The sequence below is a fragment of the Numenius arquata genome, chromosome 11 (genome assembly GCF_964106895.1).
Source record: "Numenius arquata chromosome 11, bNumArq3.hap1.1, whole genome shotgun sequence".
NCBI classification, from domain to species: Eukaryota; Metazoa; Chordata; class Aves; order Charadriiformes; family Scolopacidae; genus Numenius; species Numenius arquata.
Genome location: NC_133586.1, coordinates 43,400,703 through 43,421,004, shown reverse-complemented (window position 1 = coordinate 43,421,004; position 20,302 = coordinate 43,400,703). Strand labels below are relative to the sequence as shown.

Here is a 20,302-nt window from a genome sequence, read left to right as displayed (position 1 = left end):
GCAGTTTACTGTTTGTGATTCTGCCCGATGCTGCAGTTTTTCACAAGTGTTTCGATGCTGATGGCTGTGGGGAGCAGCCGTTGTATCGGATTTTTTCTTTTTTTCTTTTCATTTCTGAGTCTCTTTGGTATTGAGATCTGTCCTCAAACAGAGGATTTTATAAAAACTTACAGCATCGTGCTGCAGGGAGCTGGGGCTGCAGGAACGCATGCGTTAGAGGGGAAAAAAAAAATAATAAAAAAAAAAATAATAAAAAGGGCCCAGAAATGAGGGGGGGGGTGGGGGGGAATGCCCCAAAAGCTGGGGATGTGGAAGTAGGTCAGGTTTTCCCCCCGCCCGGGGCGGGCAGGGCTGCGCAGCGCTGGCTGCAGCCCCCCGGGACCCCCGCGCCGCGCTCATTGGCAGCCCGGCCGCAGCGATGATGTCATCTCCACTTAAAGGCAAAAACTAGAAGGAAATAGAATTTTGTTCCCATTATATGGAGCTGGTGTTTACAGCCCTTGTAAAATACGGCCGCCGCCTCCAAAATCTGTAGCGGGTTGGAATTCCCGCACAGAGCGGGGGGGTTAAAAGGAGGAGCCCCCCCCCCCCGTCCCCGGGCTGGGCGAGGGCTGGGGTCTGTGCGCTCTCGGGGTGCGGAGGAAGAGGTTTCCTTTAGCTGGGGAGGGGGGGTTTTGCATTCCTCCTTCGTCTAAATTATGCTGCCGAGAACTAGAATGCAGGTAACCCTGCATAAAAGGACCTGGCTGCTCCTCGCTGCTGAAGGCTTGGCAGTGCGGCAGGGCATTAGATAGCCAAGATGCTTCCCGATCCAGTATTTAGCGAGTTATTCCAAAAGATGCAGTACAGGCGTGGGGAAGGTGATGCTGACATTTCTACCCTATTGTTCAGCAGCGAAGGAACAGTCGAAGAAACAGCTATTTCTATGGCCGGTGCAGTGCATTTGAAAAATCTGAAGTAATCATCTAAAATTCTTTCAGCTTTTAAAAACCAAATAGACTTTGAGTGTGCGGATTTTGCAAGTGCAGGAATGAAGTTCAGTTTTTCTTTTGTGTTTTAAATACAAATTAAACCCAGTGATATTTATGAAGCCTGGTTGCATCTATTATTATTCTCATTGTCTGATAGAGGTTAAGTAAATTCAGACATCAATACCATTATTTTTTTTTCTTTTAAGACAGTTTTGGAAGGTGCTATGGGAAGGTTTGTTGTTCTTTTTTTTTTCTTAGTTAAGGTGCAGCTTCCCTCATAACTTGGGTTATGTGCCAGGAAAAATTCGACTTCTGGATGTCTGCTGGAAGGAGCCTGTGGTTAGAGATGGGGTGGGGTGTCCTGTCGGTGCAACTTGGCTTCCAAAATGTAGGAATCTTCTTCCGCGTGCCCCTGGGCCTAGTAGATGAAAAAGAGCTTTCTGTGGATTGCCTCAAACCGCCCGATAAGCAAACAAACAGGAAAAAAAGGGATTTTTTTTGGCCCTCACTGCCACCAGGCCGCTCTTGGAGGCTCTTCTTCGGCACGGGAGGTATCACCATCAAGGTCTGGTTTGGGTTTGGAGAACCATCCTCTGATACAGCCTGGGAGTAATGAGGTCTATGGCGATGGAAATGCTTTCCAAAGAGAGGAAGACGCAAACAGTGAGTGCCCCTTCTTGCAGATGAAGTCGATGATCCAGAGCAGTAAATAATGGCTTTAACGGAGTCAGCACCCTCGGTCCCCTCCCTTCTCCCGCGGCAGCAAAAGTCATTTTGCCTTCTAGGAATTGAAAGCATCGCGGCGGTCCCAGCTCAAAGGTGGGGGATCTCGGAGGTGCTTCCTCGGAGCAGCTCTCCAGCAACCTGGGCTACCGTCCAAGACACAGAGCTGCTTGCAAATATTTCAGGTTTTAGTTGCAAAAAAAAAAAAAAAAATTATAAAACTAAATCGACTCCTGCAGAATGAAGGCATTTTTGGGTAGAAAAAGAAAAAGAATTGGGGTGGGGGGGGAAACCCCGCCCAGCAAAACTTTTAACATGGTTTCAAACCATTAAAATGATGAGAATTATGAACGTCACCTTTCCATAAGAAATTTACTTCTCTTTCTAGACAGAAATCACCTAATGAGCGTATAGGATGAAATAAAAATGTTGAAGCTCTCGTGTGACACACATACATGAAAGTAGAAATTATTTTATTGTGAGCTGATTCTGGGTGTATCTCTGTGTGCACGGGAATCTCTGCAGATCTTTATTTTACTGATTCCTAAATTCGCATGCAAAGATGAGAAATAATCCACCTAAATCCTATCGAAAGTGCCAGTAGATACATAAGATTAATTTTTAAAAAAATTATTTGGGGAAAAAAACGATTTAGAAAAAGAAAAATGTCTGGAGTTAGAGTATATGCATTAATAGATGATAAAATGATATAAAATATAACGTGTTCTGCTGAGCAGTTGTTATCCCGATCGGTGTGTTTATATTAGGTCAATAAAGATGCTCTGTTGGCTGCATCTGCAGATACAGTGGCCAATTGATCTAATGCAGTTTCTAAAGGCTTTCTATCCAGGTGATGTCATCCTTTTAGCTCGGGTCCCCTCCCACTCTCTTTCCTCCTTATTAGATATTTCATCTTGCTGCGGAGCATCCAATCGATGGGAGCTTCTCCTGAGGGAGCTGCTGAGAAGCCAGCAAAGATAGTAGGAATTAGGACTCCGGCAGCCGGTCTCGCCGTGGCCATGGACGGACTGGTTCGTCGTGCATTACAGAAAGGTTTTAATTGGAAAAGCTAGGCGTGGATTAACCGGTGTCTGCCTGATGCATTAGAATACTAAGCAACACTGCAGAGTTGTAAACTGCATTAAAAAGAGAAGGAAGGGGTGGGGGGTAGGGGGGGGCAAAAGAGAATAGGGTTTGTATTGCAGAGGCTTTTAATACGTTCCACGGTGCAAACCTGTTAGAGCACGGATCCTGGAGCTACAATCCAGACGCTAATTCAATTTTTGCGGTTATGCTGGACGAGAGTATAAAGAAGAAACTTTAATATCCAGGGTGTGGGATTCCTGAATCGCCTGAGATGCTGAAGAGCCTTTGCAGAATTTCATCTACAATATGAAGGTGAAGTTTCCGAAAAGTGGACCCGAAGATAAGCCACTCGTAAATGCATTTTAGTGAAGAGAAAAAAAAGGAATTTGAAGAATTTATATCTCACCTCTTAATGTATTGTTGCTTTAACCTGCAGTTCTAATCCATTTCAGAATTGATTCCCTTTTAGCAGCACTTTTTTGGGTGCCTGCCTCTCGCCTGGGGGAACGGATGGATATTTGTATTTGAAAAGCTAGGAAACATTTTTGATTTGAATTTATGTGCTTGTTAAAACTGGAACATTTTTCTAGGAATTGCTGCTGCTGCTGCTGCTAACTCCCTGCAATACTGAAAACTCCTCAGATACAGTGGAAGCTGTAATCGAATTCAGTGTGAAATTCAAGCCTGAGAAGTTGCCTAAATGTACATGTGCTGCTTTGGTTTATGATTTTTAAAGAGAATCCAGAAGGGATTTTACTCCGTATTTTTCTTCTGTGTCTTTTATTTGAGAAAGGAAACTTTTTTCCGCCCCCCCCGCACCCCCCAGCCTTAAGAAATGGCTTTTCTTGTTCGATGTTACGCCAACTGCCTGCAACCCTGGGCCTCCAAAGTAAGTAGGATTTTGTGCTGTGTTTTTTGTGACACGTATTGACAACGGCGCTGCCACTCGAGTGTCACCTCTCACAGCCCGGGTGCTGCTCCAGGGGCTCTGCGCTGTGTGGGCACCGCTCCTGTGGCATCGTTTCCAAATGGGAAGGAGGGGTGGGGGGGGACACCTTGAAATCTTGGAATTGTTGGATAGACGAATAGCTTACAAATCATCAAGAAGTATTAAAAAAAAATGCCATTTGCTTCTGAAAAGTGTAAAGCTTGCTTTTTAACCTATAAGTATGAAGCAAGTATTATTGAAGTGTGACATTTTTGTGACTGCTTGCATTTTTGTGCTAACTTGACCATACCGGTTTACAGACCCAGTGATGCTCTGATTTTCAAGCTGTAGGAGGCTGTACAGCTTCGTTCCTTTGTGCAGTGCTGTGGAATTGGTTAATTATTTAGCCCAACTATGTAATTACAATTAGCTTTAAAGGACACACGTTATTTTGTGTGCCTGAAGATGCAGTGTTTTTGTGAAACTGGGGAGGGAGGGGTGTTTCTTTTAAAGGAGATAATGAAATCTAGAACATTTGGGCAAACCCACCTTGATTATTGAGATAAAAGCCTTTAATGAAATTAAAAAATACACTATTTGTCAGACTCTTACTATTTGGTGTGCTCGGACAGAAAATTAGCCGAGTTGCTGGTATTTTATTAATGCTACTGCCAAGAATTAGTCACCTAAGACTGAGGGGACTTATAAATCTGAGGCCAGGCGTATAAACATAATTATTTATTACAATTTTATATTTATAGTGCAGCTCATACAGGCGAGAATAAAGATTGTGCAACTTTCTTCTTGCGTCTGAGAGGCAGCTTTGGAGACAGTGGGCAAAACCCTTGTTCTCCTGACGTCATGAGATAGGGCATTGACTTTGGAGCAAGAAATTTGCTCTTGACTTTGGTCCCAAAAAGTTGAGAGTCTACGTGAGGTGGTGGTGTGGGCAGACACAAGGGGAGGGACACGGCTGGGTGCGTGGTGTCCCCATGCAGGGTGGGTTTCCCTCTTTGGTTTTTATGTCTGGTAAAATGGAAGTGGAAGCTCACGGTGTCTGGGGGCGAAAGTGCTGGGCTTCGAGGTTTCTGTATGCCGTTGCCAAAATCCACACGTTGCCACGTGTAAATACGTGGGGGTGCGGGAGGGTGAATTTTGGCTGTTTTGCGGGTGCTGAGTCCATCCCACCATCGGGGTGCTCCTTGCCTTGAAGGGCTGATGGGCTCCGTGTGCTCAACCAGGTAATCGCGGTCCTCACCTTAGAGATGCTGATGGCCAATGTTGGCTTCTTGTATCATCATCCGTGGAGACTCCTTTGCTTTCTTCCTTCCCTTCTTCCTCTGTAGACATTATATATGAAAGGATCACTTCACTTAAGCTGCGTTTACCTGCACCGCTCTTATTAAGGAGGTCTGAAGGTGTAATAATTGCTTAAAAGCAGGGAATGCTTAGTCACGTTGGTGCTTCAGCTGAGATTGCTCTTTCCGTAGAGTTTGGGCCACGGTGAGAAACGACTGAAAAGAAACCCTGTGCTCAAGGAAAGGTCTGGCGGGAGTAAAATAATAGTATAAAAACAAATTATAAAGGCTTTTGGGCCCCTGTGTCAGCTCTGTGGGTGCCACCCAGCAGATGGCTGTCATACCAGTCAGGCCATTTATTCACTCATTTTGTATCCATAAATGAAATGGGATAAAGTGTTGAGGAGGGGGAGGTTTGTTTTGGTTTTGTTTTGTTTTTTTTTTTTTTTTTTAAATGGCTGATGAAAACCGATTAACTGGTTTTGCATTCCAGTCCGTGGCTAAAAGTTCTTTTACCTTTAAAACCTCAAAAGAAAAAGCACCTGTAGCCCCCTTCTGCAACCCACCCAAGTCTCCTGCAAACCCCCCCCCAACTCTCAAACTCGTCTGTCCGTGATGTTCTGCAACTCCGAAGAGAATCTGCGTGGGATTGAAGAGACCGAGGAGCTGAATTACACGAGTTCGTTCCATTTTGTTTTTATCTGAGCTTTGTGTCACAAGTCCGTTTCATAATAATACAGATTATAGCAAAATAACTGGTGCCAGAATTTTAAATATTCAAGTCTATAACTTTTAACTTGAAAACGTCAAGTGTTTTATGATACTATTTTGAAACTAGAACCGTTCCTTGCCATAGAGCAGTGAAGGTCTGACTTCTCATTTGCTTTCTCAGTGATTAAATTCAAAAATTTCTCAGATGTATGTAGATACCTGTCCCAGAATTTTTTTCAGTTACTTGCGTTTAAACTGGTATAGGACAATAGTCTGAAAATGGGCTGTTGACTCAGTTGTAATTGTAGCTGTTCTGAACGTGGCGGTGTAATGATACATCTATTTAATCAGAGCAAAAATGAAGTCATGTTTGATGTGACTAATCGGAAGGGTGAGCTTTGGTGAAGGTACGTAGAGGAGAATACTGCAGGTGAACCTGAGGCTGAGGAGGCTGGTCTGGCTGGGGAGGGACCTGCAGCAGGAGCAGCTTTGGGACCTCCCGCACCTCCTGGAAGATATTCAGATTATAAGGGGTGTCCTCCCTGGTTGGCAGTGCACGGACCCCTCATCTCCAAAAATGCCAGTGCTTTTGGCTTCTGAAAGTAAAAGGGATGGAGTAGCTATCTGTAATCAATGCGATCTGTTTTCCTGCATAAAGAAATGCTAAAAGGAGGATAAACACAGAGAGAGAACTCCCAATGGTGTGAATTTCTGCAGTGCCCCTGAAGATGAGCTGGACGAGCCGTTCCACCCTTCCATGCAGGCTCTTGTAGAGGTCAACGGTATTTCTCAAGACGATGCTGAGAGTTGGGAGCGTGTCCAGGAGAGATCACCATGGTGAGATGGCGCTTGTTCCTCTGTCAGCTGTGGCTGGAGGTACCAGTACAGGGACAGAATCCCACCGCGGAAGCACATCGTGGGAAACGGTCTCTGCCCACGGGACTGTGCGCGTTCTGGAATGATACCCTGCGGAAGATGAGATAAATAGATGCAGGCATCCTCCAGCAAACATGGTGAAGGTGATGAGCAGCGAGGAGTGTGAAAAACAATGATCAAAGTGGCCCCGGCTGTCGAGCCGCTGCTGCTCCGGAGGAAGATGAAGGAGGGTAGAGGACTTTGTATCCGTCTTGTGGAGATCTAAAACAGACATTGTGTTTGTGAGAACAGGAGGCATTCGGCTCAAGCTAATCTAAATTCCTCTGCTACTGATGCAATATTTTAAAGCAAAAAAATTAAATGTTTCCAATGTATCTCAGCAAGATTCTGCTCGTCTTTGTAATTCGCATCATAACTTTCCCAGTGTCTGTTAAATTGCCTGTAATGCACTTTGTGGTATTAGACTCTTAAACGTAGAGGCATTATGAAGTCACCATGAAAGAGAGCTCTAAACTTAACGATTTAGATGTATATGGTTCTCCTGTAATAGGAGTTTTATGTACATCCTAACCATTTCCCAAGCCTGGAATGCGTACGCAGTTACCCCATTTGTGTAGCAGGAGGGTCTGATGGGGAAAACAGGGAGTAATTGGGTAATGTATCTACAGAGGAGATTTAAAAGGGAGGCTTTTGGAGATAATGTGCTTTTTATAGAAAATAAGGATTTTTGAATTAACAGCTAAGCTTCTAAAATGTTTGTTCCTGAAGGAAAACAGTTTCATTTAAGATCCCAGGTGCACGTTAAACTTGTCTTACGCCAGTAGACAGTAATTTATTTTCTCCAGGCTTCTGTGTTCTGCTCTTTAGATAAAATCTAATAATGCTGAGCATAATAGGAAGATACATTTGCTCTCTGAAAGTTTGTGTTTGGCTTAGAACAGAAGTCTTGGAGTCATTTTTCAGTCCCATTCCTGTTCCTGCTGTCCTCTCACCAGGACATGATGCAAGTTGTAGTTATCTGTAACTAAAATCAGTGTAACACCATCTTCTGATTCCGAGGGGCATCGGTTTGATCTCCCAGATCTTGAGTTGAAACCTTCATGCAATTAAAGATTATTTTCAGCTCCTCAGAAGAAAAACAGACCTCGGATAGTGTGTCCTTGATTTGATTCGGTGCCATCCTTGTCTTTGCTAACGCACTTATATGGAACATAGCCCTGGTAGCATGAATTTTAAATGTTTTCAGTGCAAATAGAGTAACTAAACCTTCGCTTTTGGTCAATTTTGACAGCATCTTTCTCTCCTTCTTGGCCTTGCCTCTCCCTCCAGTCTTTCTCTGTCCATACTTGGAGCTTCCAGCCCAATTTTCAGTGGTGTGGAGCACCCCATCATTGCTCAGAGTGGGACCCATGGGTGCTCAGCACCAAACTGGCCGAGTTTGTTGCAGGCACAGGCAGTGGGTGATTGCCCTTGGAGCTCCTCCCTTCTGGTTCCTGATGGTTCTTCCCTCCGGCAAACGTTGGTTTTCATGGTTTAGCTCTCTTTTGAGTTTCTTGGAGTTTCAGCCAGCTCCTCAGAGAGTATTTATGATCTCTCCTGTTCCTTATTTTCTGATCTTTTTCCTCTCCATCCCCTGCAATGGAAGGAATGCCTTGTTTCTCCATCTTAATTGATTTATAGGAGCATCTTGGTTACTCAATGCCCTGATCCCCAAGCGCTTGAAGAGTGAGTGCTCAATCCAAGAAAAGATGATTTTCCTTATGCTTAGTAAGAGGTTTAGCTCTCTTTTTTTATAACGACTTGCAGGGTATGTTTTAAATGTACTCTTTGTTTGATAGTTTACTAAGATTAAAATGGTTGAATATGAGCTGTCTGGTCATTTACTCTAGAAAGCTTGGATTTTCTTATATTCCAGTATATGGTATGTTGGGGTTAAATGCGTCGTACTTCTTTCCAACAGTAAAAGTCCTTTCCTGAGGTATTGTTTTTATCGGAAATTTGCTCATAATATGCAAATAAACCCCTATCTGTTCATTTATTTCCTCCTGGACTATGTTTGTTTTAAACCTGCTTTGTTTAAATTTTGCTACAATTCTGCTTCCAGCCACAGCCCAGTTCGGGACCACCCTGTTTCGCTCCTCTCACTTCCACGAATGCATTTCTCTGTGAATAGAGAAGGAAAATGTAGATGGAAGATTTGGTGCTCCTTTGGTTTTTTTTTTTCCCCCGCGTGTACGGGATCCGAGGGCCTCGTTCTGCAGCTCGTTAGAGGTTACACGCTGCCGAGCGGTGCTTGTGGCATCGTCGAGCTCGTGCCACACTCTCCGTGCCGTCCAGCCCGGCTCGGTGCCTCCCCGGAGCCGATTGTCACCTGCGTGTCACTACGGTGAGGTGGGGTTGTAGCAGCCCGAGGATGTGTGAAGAGGGACCGTCATCGCCGGGGTATTTTACCAATCAGTGTATCTAAGAGTTTATAAATTATTCAGCGGGGATGAAGGTGGCTGGAGGTGCGGAGTTTCACGTGCCCGGCGGTGCTGGCTCAGGATGGGAGCTCCCCAGACGTCGGGCTGCTGTCACCCGCGTGGCTCCCCGCTTTTGATGATTTCTAAAACTTCAACTCTTTGCAGAGTCACTCGCCGCTGTCACAGCTCGTTTTCGGCTGTAATTATTTAGACAAGGCTCTTCTTAATCTTGTGATGTATCAGTTTTCAGTGGTGAGAACAAATAGCAAAATTTGATGAACCCTGGCACTGAAAATAAGTCTTTTTTGAACATTCCCGTTACATGTTCATGATGACAAAACACAATTTTGACATTTTTAAAATGTTATGCTGTGAGTAGACTAGAGAAGAGTTGAGCTGTATTAATTGATGGTTGTAAGAAACACAACTCATGTTTACATGTTGGATAATGTCAATATGGTGGATTCCTCATCAATACCAGTACATCTTTTCACAGGTGAATTCTCACAGCTGAAGTCCCCACTTCTCCTCCAAAGCAGAGATATTTGCGTGCCAGACTCTTAGCGTTATCGTGAGTTAAGGCATAGCAGTAATCTATAATTTAGACATAGGAAAACCAAATTAAAATTGCATTACATGTGTGGTTTAAGGCAACACCAGAATTTAGTTCAAAATTCTGTCCTCATGTCACCTTATTGTAACTAAGGAAACGTAATACTTCAGAGGATTTTATTTTCTACATGCTGTAGGAGCCATGAAGGCCAAGAAGCTCTTCGCTGCCGGAGGCATAGAACAGCCTCTAGGGATTTTTAATTCTTTTAGATGTTTTTTTTTGTCGTGGTGGGTTTTTTTTTTGTAAGCCTGGGGTTATTTTTGGAATACCTACAAGGATGGTTTTTGGGGCGCTGCAAGGCTGTCGTGAATGGTGTCAACTTGGTCCTTATTTCTTTGAGAATCATGTCTGGAGCACTAATAATAGCTGGAGTGAGTGTGGACTGCAGCTAAGGAATTGAAACAAGTGTTGAAATAGATATTGTCAGCGAGCCCATCTTTTGTGTGCTTTAAAAAAGAAAATGGTCTGAAGTTTGTATGGTTGGAGAGGCGCCCTTTTCTTCTGCATTGTGTTATTGAAGGATTTTATCTCAACCTGCTGGGAAAATATTTGATCCATCAGTTGCCTTAAAAACAAACTAAAAAAAAAAAAAAAGGCATCATTGCTGCTGCTCTTTAAAGAATCTGAAGAAATCTGTTTTTTGCCATCTGGGGTCTTTAAGGAGGAAATGTTTTTGCTTGCATTAACTTCGCTGAGGACTGATGTCAGCATCGGTAATTCGCTGGGCTCGTCTTACCCGCTCTGCGGCCACCTAAGTGGGCTCTCTGTCTGCCTCAGAGGAGCAACTCTCTCCTCGCCCATTAACACAGCTCTAAGTGTATTTTAAAACTTATGCGTTTCTAAACTGGAGCGGAACCGTGGCTTGTATGTAAAAGGTGAACGTTAAACCAGAATTAATTTATAGAAATCTTTGGGAAAAAGGGCTAATGAAAATTCTACAAAATAACTTCAGAGAACTCCAGTTGGTTTTGGTAGTTTCTCGTTATTTTACTGGCAGGATATACGAGATGATTAAAATAATTTACTCCCTGATGCCAAGAAAAAAAATCTGAGATTTTTTTTTTTTTTTTTTCTTAGCTGGAATGAATAGGATGGATGAGAGCAAAAAGTGGGATACAGGGAGGTTTGCTTGGTGAGAGACTGCCTGCCTGTCAGTGGGAGGAAGCATCCCTGCTCTCATTTCAGTAGGTTGTAGAAGGAAAAAAACAGAACTAATTAGAGAAATCAGTTATCTTGTGAAAATGAACGAACTGATGATGGAATCGCGGGCACAGAGTAAGACCATCAAAACAGCTGGCAGATAAGATGCTAGAACACGGAGTTTGCTCAAGTTGGAGGCAAAGTAGAGCCTGGGCACATGCTCCAAAGGCCAGGACCGTGATGGGACGATGTGTTTAAACCCTTGCCAGCCTCTGGAGTGAAGGTGATCTTCAACGAGCCGTGGAGGAAACCCATCCCACCCTCCAGCTCCCCGGGCAAAGCTTTCCCCGGCGCTGGTGGGGTTTGGTTTGTAGGAAATGACCCAAGTATTTATGTGGGATTGCAAAGAAAAGAGGAAAGCTCCCAGCAGGGATCCCGGGGGGGATCCAAACACTGGAAACGCAAACGGGAATTAAAAGGAAGAAATTTGGGCAGAGCTATTTCATTCTAATATTATCTGAAGGAAGGATTTTGAATTAAGGGCATCAGAGAGAAAAAGGCAGATGAAGGGAATGGAAGGATATAGTCACTGAAAGGAGAGGGGGAGCTGGCAGAGGGTCCCCTTCAGCTCTTTCATCAAGTGGTATTTTTAGTTTGGCAATTTTGTTTAATTTTTAAAACTGAAGGCAAACATGTGCTTTTTTTTTTTTTAAACTGGCTGTTTGTAACAGTCTAAACTTTCTGTATCATCTGAGAAAGGAAAATTGCTACCCTTAAACCCCTTGGGTGCGATGGAAGCTGAGCGGGAGCGTTTCCTAAAGCTCAGAGGTGACCAAGTGTCATCACAGTTAACTCTCCAAGGGTGTGCTAATGGGCTCCGGCTTAAAAGAGTGAAAACCCTCTTAATGGAAAAACCTCAAGCGATAAATAAAATAACAAATACGTGTGCCGTAAAACGGGGGTGGTTGGGTTTGGAGTTGGAGAGCTGTTGGTAGCGGTGGACGGGGCGGTTGGTGGAGCAGTGCGTGGTGGTTTGATGGGGACGGAGCGGACGGGGCTGCGCCGTGCTCGTCCTCGGGTGGTTGATGGAAATAAACCCTGTGTTGTTTCTGAATATTACTTTTGCTGGCAACGTTTCAGGGAACTTCAGAAAAGCAAATAAGGTATAAGGTTACTGACAATCTGTAAGACCAAGGACAGAAAATTTGCTTACCCAGACTGTAAAAGGACAGACTGTTCCCTCCGAGGCTGATGCTTCTGCTGCGTCCAGACTAGATCGATCGGTTGTAAACATCCATACGGGGACTGAGGAAAACTGATGAAAAACTTTGCTGTCAAGGAGTATCAAATAAAGAATGAGGCAAAACTTTGGCATCCTTATTGCTCGTTTTCCTTGCATTAATTTGAATTTGTAACGGACACTACGCACCGGGAGAATTATGCAGACTGTGCTGCCTTTAGTAATTTGGTTTCTGATGATGTGTCCTTGGGCCGCTGCCCTCATTGCAGGGTGTTTCTGGATATTTTTAATAAACCTGCCATTTACTGCAGGTTGAAACACAATAGTGAAGCTTCTTTTACATGTAGAAAAAGATAATTCATAGGTCTTGTGTCCGTCTGTCAAAACTATTTTACGAATTCCTGTTGTCTCTGCCTTTTCAGCCTGTGTTTTCGGTTATCCAAACTGTGCCAGGAAACACTGATATTTATTTTCAAAGCTTGTGGCACAAAAAGGCAGAGAGGTGGCTTTTCCATAGGGGAAAGATGCGAGCAAATCCAAAAGTTAGTCACGTAGGAAATAAAGGATGAAGAGCATGGTCCCTGTGCCGAAAGAGGTTCTCATCCCTTTCCCTGGAAAGAATGGGGAATAGAAAGACAAAAGTCTCCGTTTAGCCCTTCTGTGGCATAACTTCTGTGATGCCTTTCTCTACATTATAAACTCTGCAATCACTTTTCTATAGCCTGAATTTTTAGCAAAACCTTCCTAGGGAGCACGTGAAGGAAAGTTGTGCTGAGGCTGACAGTGATTTTTAGTGTGCTTCTCAAAAGACTTCGTTGGTGGTCATCCCGCCAAAGATCACGTCATTCGCTCCGTCATACAGGGCATGTGCAATCTCAGCAATCTGTTACACCAAAATTAGCTTTTAATTTAATTCCCGAGTATTCTGTGTGACTTCACTGTGGGCAATAAATGGTATTTACGTAGGAAGTAAATGTCACTGCAGACGCACTCTGCTTGGACCTGTAGAAGTGCCCTCTTGGCTTGTGAGATACACCATGGATCACAACTTCTACTCCAATTAATTTCAAAATTGCAGACGTAAGACACGGAGAAAGTTGGCAAATCACTTTTTGTATAGCGCGTGTTGCCATAGGTGTAGATAGAAATACGACTGCAAAGCTAGATTAAGTATTAATTTAGAAAATTAGTGTTAATTGGGAAATATTTGCTCATGCTCTTGTCTCCCAGTAGCGTGGCAATTTTTGTAGTCTTGGTGGGTCTTTGGTTATTAGACACCTCAAAGTGGATGTCTTGAAAGTTAGATAGTTTGAGATGGGGTCAAGTGAGACGCGGTTCAGTCTCCTGCACTGGAAAGATTGAAAATTACGTGTGAAAGTTCGGTGAAGCTGTAATCGTTGCAAAGTGTTTTGTGGCCGGGGAGGAAAAGTACTGCCCCGTTGTAAATTTGGGGTGGTTTTGGTGATGAAAATGTAGGGAAGTAGTAAAACTGAAGAATGTTACCTTCCTGTTATCCAAGAGGAAATGAGCTGGATGGCAGCCGGTCGGTCCATTTCCAGTACTCATCAGATGGTCCATGTCCTCTTCTGGTTCCTCCCTCCTCATTTTGATTCCTTCTCTCCCCCACCCAACCTCAGCCGTTACCCCTCACATCCGCTGCTTTCTCCACGCTCTTCCCAAGGACCATCCTTTTTTCCCAAGGATGCCCAAGGACAAATATGAGCAGAGATTCTTCTCTTCCACGCTTCGCTGCTTTCACAGCGTCCTGTTGCTACCTTTTTATGTCATTTGGCTCCATCCAGCCGTTCAGAGCAGCAGTGCTGCTCCCAGATCTGCTGCTCCGGCTCTGCCTCTCCGTTCACACCTATAAATCAGTCTCTTGATGCAATTTCTCTTCTATAACATGTGCAAGACTCGAGCATCCTTTCTGTCCAGGTAGGACAAAAAGCACTTACACATACTGCTCTTCATGGTTTTTGTTTTACGTGACAGTTTCTGCATTGTGTTGTGTAATAGGAGAAAGGACGGTTTGGGGTCTTCTAGAGGTTTTGGTGTCTCTCTGGTCCAGCAGCAGGAGTTCTGCTGCCCCTAGCTTTGGTGCTGGGTGGCTGCACCCATGAAATCGGTAGGAGAAGCCAAGCTGCTGGCGGACCTCGTGGAGCCTTCGCCCCGTGGGTGTTTTCAAGGTTGTTGTGGGTAGAGTTTAGTATTTTGTGCATGTCATTTTTATTAACTGTTACTCAAAACCGGCTTTTACGCTCTTGTGTCTTCTTGCTCCATGGATGGCTGCCCCATCTCTGGAGGGGTTCAAGGCCAGGTTGGACGGGGCTTGGAGCAACCTGGTCTGGTGGGAGGTGTCCCTGCCCAGGGCAGGGGGTTGGACTTGGTGATCTTTAAGGTCCCTTCCAACCCAAACCATTCTGTGATTCCCTTCCCTCTCCCCAGCGCTGCGGCTTCATGAGCCATCCTGGGCTGTGTCCCAGTGAATGTAACGGCTGGACCCTGTGTGCCACCTTCAGAAATCTCACATTTAACAAAAAACAGTGCAGGCTGCTGCTGTTTGTGTGGCAAGATAGACTGACGCTACCATTAGGATGAGCTTCTGAAGGATTTCGTGGATTTTCTTTCCTTTCTTCCTATTGCAGTTTGCAATATCTCTTTAAAATTTCCTTTGTTGATTCAGGTTTTCTCGGTGTAATCACCGTCTGTATTTTCCCGACTCTGTGGGAGGGCAGAGCTGTAGGTGGCTGTGCAGAGCATAACTTCTATTTTCTTAACTTCCTTTCACTTTCAGCTCTGAACCGCAGTATGACATTTCAGCGGGGGGTTTGGTGCTAAATATCGCTTTGTTGGGAAAGGTCAGTCACAAGGATGTGCTGGCACCGCTGCAGGGACTGCCTGTGCCAACATCTCGGACGCACTCATATTCCAAGTCCAGATTGTCCCTTCTTGTGAAAAAATGTAATTGTTATGATTTAAAGTGGCAAGTGAGTGATCTATTTCTGCATTGAGTGTTTATCAGAATTTCAGGGATGTTCAGGGTATCCCTGTCTGTGGCTGCTGGAGCACACAACCAGCCAGAAGATAATGCAGGTGTATACGTCTGCGCCTGAAAGCCTCTAACGTGGACGCAGGCGAACGTGGCTATTTTGAACTTCTTTCCCTAACACATAACTTTTCAAGATTTTGAAAGGATATCTTGAAAAAATATTTTTTAAGACAACAGTTTTTGAGTTTCTCCCACAAAAAAAAAAAAATCACAGCCAAGTAATAAGTGAAGATTATTCCCCAATAGTTCAGATGATGTCATAGCACTTTTGGCAACTTCACAACCACATCCAGTGAAGTCCTTCCCGCGGTTGCTGTCACGTTGTTCCAGAATCACCCCATCCGTGCAGTGCTGCTTAGTGAGCTCGGAAAGAAAGAACAATCAGTTTGGGTAATAAAAACACCATAGAAAAGACAGAGGCTGTGATTTATTTGAGGAGATCGAGTAGAGTGGCAAGCAGCACTTTAAAGGTCACTTGTCTCAAATAAACCTTATCTCTCTCTCAAATTTAAAGAGATATTGTGGTCTTTCCTTGCATCTAACCGGCATTAAATGTCTTTTACAAGAACGTATTGCGGAGTCCGGCAGGAGCGTCGTACGTGGCCATGTGCTTTACAGGCAATGGAAGTGAATGGGAGTGAAGAGCCGTGATTAAGGAGTTGATAAGAAATGCTCCCGTGGGGCGGCTGGCGGTGGTCTGAGTTCCCCTTCCATGTGCCTTTGGGGAAATGGCCCATATGAAGTACATACAGGGCTTTTTAAATTTTTTTATTTTGAGAGCCGTGTCTTGTTCCAGCAGTGCTTCTCGACCTAACTAAATAGAACAGCCTTCATCACAAGAATCTTGAAATTTAAATTAAATTAGGGAAGAAAAACTGTATGTATCTGCTGTGTGTCACTGTCTGAGCCAGAACGGGCTTCAGTAGCACCGGTTTTTGGTAAAAAGCAGGCATCTGCCCTTGTTCTCCTGGGAAATCCCCTGGAATTGGTTCTGCTCTTGGTTCTACTCATCTGTTTTGAAAGTTTGAAGATCATCATTAATCTGGATAGCAGGGAGCTTAAATCAGATTTCCTTGTGTCTGTGTTATCGCAGTCAGCGTGGGACTTGCTCACGGACAGAATGCAATCTGATGGAAGCTGAGCTGGGAGTTGGAATGGGAAGGTTATAAAGGTGGGAACCGGCTGAGGTCTTGTTAAGCTGGGGGTAATGAATCTATATGGGTTTTGTTCTGTAATTTAGTAAAACTCCTAATTTTTTGGTGACACTGACCTCCAGCACACCAGTGCCTGGCAGGAGCCCTGCCTCGCAAGTTGTTAGCAAGTTCTGGCTTGCTCTGGATCCTGTCCTCCCTGGAAACGATGCCCTGACCTTGCTCGTAGGTGCCTCTCTTCACGTGGCCAAAAGCTCTGCTGTGTGTTTGCGGAGGAGCCGGCTGATGTGTGACGCTCCAGGAGGAGCAGTGTCACCCTGCGGCACTGGCAGCAGATGGGGACAGCCAGGGAACATCATAGAATCAGAGAATCATAGAATTGTCTGGATTGGAAGGGACCTTTCAGATCGAGTCCAACCATCAACCCAACACTGACAAAAACCACTACTAAACCATATCTTCTAAGCACTATGTCTTCCCATCTTTTAAATACCGCCAGGGATGGTGACTCCACCGCTTCTCAGCAGATCATCGGCACCGCTGTCGGCATCGTTGAAATACCAGTGGTTTAATTAGCGTCCACATCTCCGTTGGCTATTCTGTCCCTGGTGTCCATTAGAAGCAGTACATGGACAGTGCTTTTCTGTACTCGGTACAGAACCGTGTACTGTAGAAGGATTAATTTGGATTTTAAAAGTACCCAGCAAGTGCCCTGGACCAGAACTAAATCTCAGCTTTCTGCTTCGCTTCTGTACTTTTATTTGGTGGTGTTGGAGAGGTCACACCTGGGGGTACATCAGCTCGTTCCCCTCCCGCTGACAGGTCGCGAGCCGCCTCTTGGCCACTGGATTGAATTTTGTCAGCTCAGTGGTTTGACCTTTCTGCTCTTCTCAAAGCCTGAAAATAGATATATATATATATATATATTTTTTTTTTTTTTTTTCCCAGCCTGTAAAACTTTTTTTTGGTGGCTAAACATAGGCTTCAAAGTGTTGTGTTTCCTTTGTATTTGGATCAAGTTCTCTATTTTATACCTACTGCTTGGATGAGTTTTTTATGGCAGTTTGTGAAACCTTTAGCAATCTCCCAGTTTTCAGACTTTCTTCTTTTCCAAATGCATGTGAACAACAATCTTAATTTACAGACTGGATGTTTTTTACTTTCTTTTTGGAAGTAAAATTTATACGCAACTAGAATAATGTAAATACTAGGATAGTGAAAAATACTTCTGTCGCCTTTCAGTTCCCAGAGTTACTTTGCAAGAAGGATCTGTGCCGGTTTTTAGAGCCCAGAGGATGGTCGGTTTGTGTAGTGATGGGGGATGAGACATCCCCATGTTCCACATAACAATTTTGATAATCAAAATTTTATGTTCCATGTGTCAGAGGTGCTTTTTTTCTGGGAGCGAGGGAGGTTTGGAGAGACCTACTTAAGGTTTCAGAAAATACGTGAACAGGTATTTGGTGGAGTGTTTCTCCCGTGTGCTCTTCCAAACGTGGCCATTAAAATGTGATTCCAAATGAAGAACCTGCTTTCCATTTCTTAAAAGTTTAGCCAGTATTTATAAAGTTGATATTGGATCATTATTTTTTGTACAATATTATCTTTTAATTTGTAGGACTGAGTATCTAGGGGCTGACGTGACTGTGGAATTTGGTTTTGCAGAAGAAGCCTTTTCATTTTGCTCATGCTACTTCATGCTGTCAGAGAAGTTTTGGACTTTTTTTTCTGCATCAGAATGTTTTTTGAAGGAATAATATATAGAATTTGTCATATATAAACGGTAAAAGTCTATACAGTTTATCACAGAATCTATGATTCGCTGCTACAGTGTTCTTCCCATATAGTTGAGTATAAATTTAAAAATAGTAGAAATATATGTAGCAGAAAATAAATGAGCAGCTGAATTAAAGGACTGGTTAGCTGATAGTATTCCGTGTGGCTCTGATTCTTCAAAAGCCTACCACTGATTTTTACTTTTTTCAGTAGAAACAACATGTTTGTGGGCTTCAATCGTGCACTAAAATTTATAAATCTATAGAAGTGTGTTTATTTACAGAGAGATTTATAAACCAGAAGCGCTATTGTAGATACATGTACCAAAAATGCATAATATTCTTTCTGCGTACTCATTTTCTTAAAGAAAATTCAAGGCATTTTATGGACCAAAACTTTTATTTAGATTATATTACTTTTTGTTCTGTATTGATGTTTTCTGAAGGTTATTCTCGACTGAAGGCATGAATTGAATTTATAAGCAGGACTCCTGCTTCACAGGGGATTGCGGCATGAGCTGACGTTGGGGACTGGGGGCTCTTTGGCCAGAATCAGCTATTTGTCATTTCATGTGTTCTTGGTCCTGCTGGTGTGTGTCCGGGAGCTGTGAAGAGGGTTCAACTTTGTTTTATAGAAATGCGCATCATTTTCTATCATTCGTATAAAATCTGAATGCGATTGGCCAAGCTTAGTCTAAATTAGCTTTATCTCAAAACCTACGTCAAGTTGCAGGTGGATATTCAAATATGGAACAAAACCTGTATGAGTAACTTTGTCTTCACATCAGACTTACACAGCTTTTTTCCTCTCTCTTTTCTGCCTTTCCCCAAATCCGTTTTATTTACAGCTTCCAGCTGATCTTACCAAGATGCATCTCACCGACAATCCTCATCCTCAGGTGACTCATGTCCCCTCCAGCCAGTCGGGATGTAGCATCGCCAGTGACTCGGGGAGCAGCAGCCTGTCGGATATTTACCAGGTAAAATTGCATTTCTTTCTTATTTTTAACTTCCTTGATGTTAAACATTCCGTAAACAAAACCAGTGGCCCGTTATCCAAGACTTGCCCTCTGGATGCCTCCGCGTATCCCTGTGTTGCTGGCGTGATTTGCCACCTCCGCAGCCCCACAGAAGTCAAACCAACTTGTTGCTTTTAAAAGTCACATTTGGTGATTTATGGCATCGTTTTCCTTCTTTCTGTAATGGAACAAATTTCATGGAAATCATTCTTGCGTTTCAAATACCTTCCTTGATTATTTGTATTTATTGTTAATAACAGATGTTCTGTTTCTACAAACAAAAGCTTGGTAATAAGTGCACTCTCTGCACCGATTGACTGTAGCGATTGTGTTGCTGGGAGCAGAAGTTGACTGAAATCCAGGGAGAGCTCCCGTTTGTTTACAGATAATACACTTAATAAGTTCCCTGTCTCGTGTCAAATTGCAGAGGTGCTTTCGGGGATTTTTTTCATTCCGGTTGATGCTGCTCATTTTGGGTTTGTCTGGATCGGCAATTGCGCAGCTTTTCCACTTTTAAGTTGAAATCTCACTACAATCCGGAGTTGATAGCAACTGTTGGGCACCACATAGGTGTAAGTTCATTTTAGACACCCGTTCCCCTGGGTGCCGTCTGGGTACCGTTTCTATACACTATATAGAGATTAGTGGTATATCTTATTTACGGCAATGTATTGCTAGGTAACTTCAAAAATAAAGTATTAAAAGCTTTTAGAACATTATCCTTTTAGAACATTAAGTGCCTTTATGTGTTTTTTTTTTTTTCCTATTTAATCTATTGCCTTACTACTGCTTTAGATTTGCTTGCTCCTGACTAGGTCAGGAGTCTGTGCATCCCTGGGAGTCTTTTCAAAATGCTCTAAATTTTCTGATCTCTGAGAGCAGTGCTGGAAGATTTTGTTCTGTGTCTTATTTTTTTTCTATTTTTTGAATTTACTGATTCAACAGAATTGATTTTCATTAGTCAGAGTCACCAGAACTAGTCTGTGTGTTGTACCTTAACATCCCCTATATTAGGATGCTGATGGAGAGTTCTCCTGACCGTCGTCTGCCTGAGCAGCTTGGAGAGGTTGCTGTAAGTGAAAAGCACTTAAAGGATGTTATTGATAAAGAAAATGGGATTCCAGTAACGAGTGGATACTCTGTCATGTGTGGTTAATTGCATTTGAAATGCCTTGTGTCTATTCTTCAGAAAACGCCAAAAGAGCATAATTGTTAAACAAATAAGAATTATATAAATAAATGAAGTAATGGAGTAGTGTA

General features: G+C 43.4%; 1 protein-coding gene across 1 annotated transcript in view; it reads left to right on the top strand.

The window, feature by feature from the left end:
- RAPGEF6 (Rap guanine nucleotide exchange factor 6) overlaps positions 1-20,302 on the top strand; it is a 130,618-nt gene that overhangs the window by 59,898 nt on the left and 50,418 nt on the right. The window contains exon 7 of the mRNA XM_074155810.1: positions 18,872-19,003. Within this exon, the coding sequence (XP_074011911.1) occupies positions 18,872-19,003 (132 nt within the window). The remainder of the gene's footprint in view (positions 1-18,871; positions 19,004-20,302) is intronic.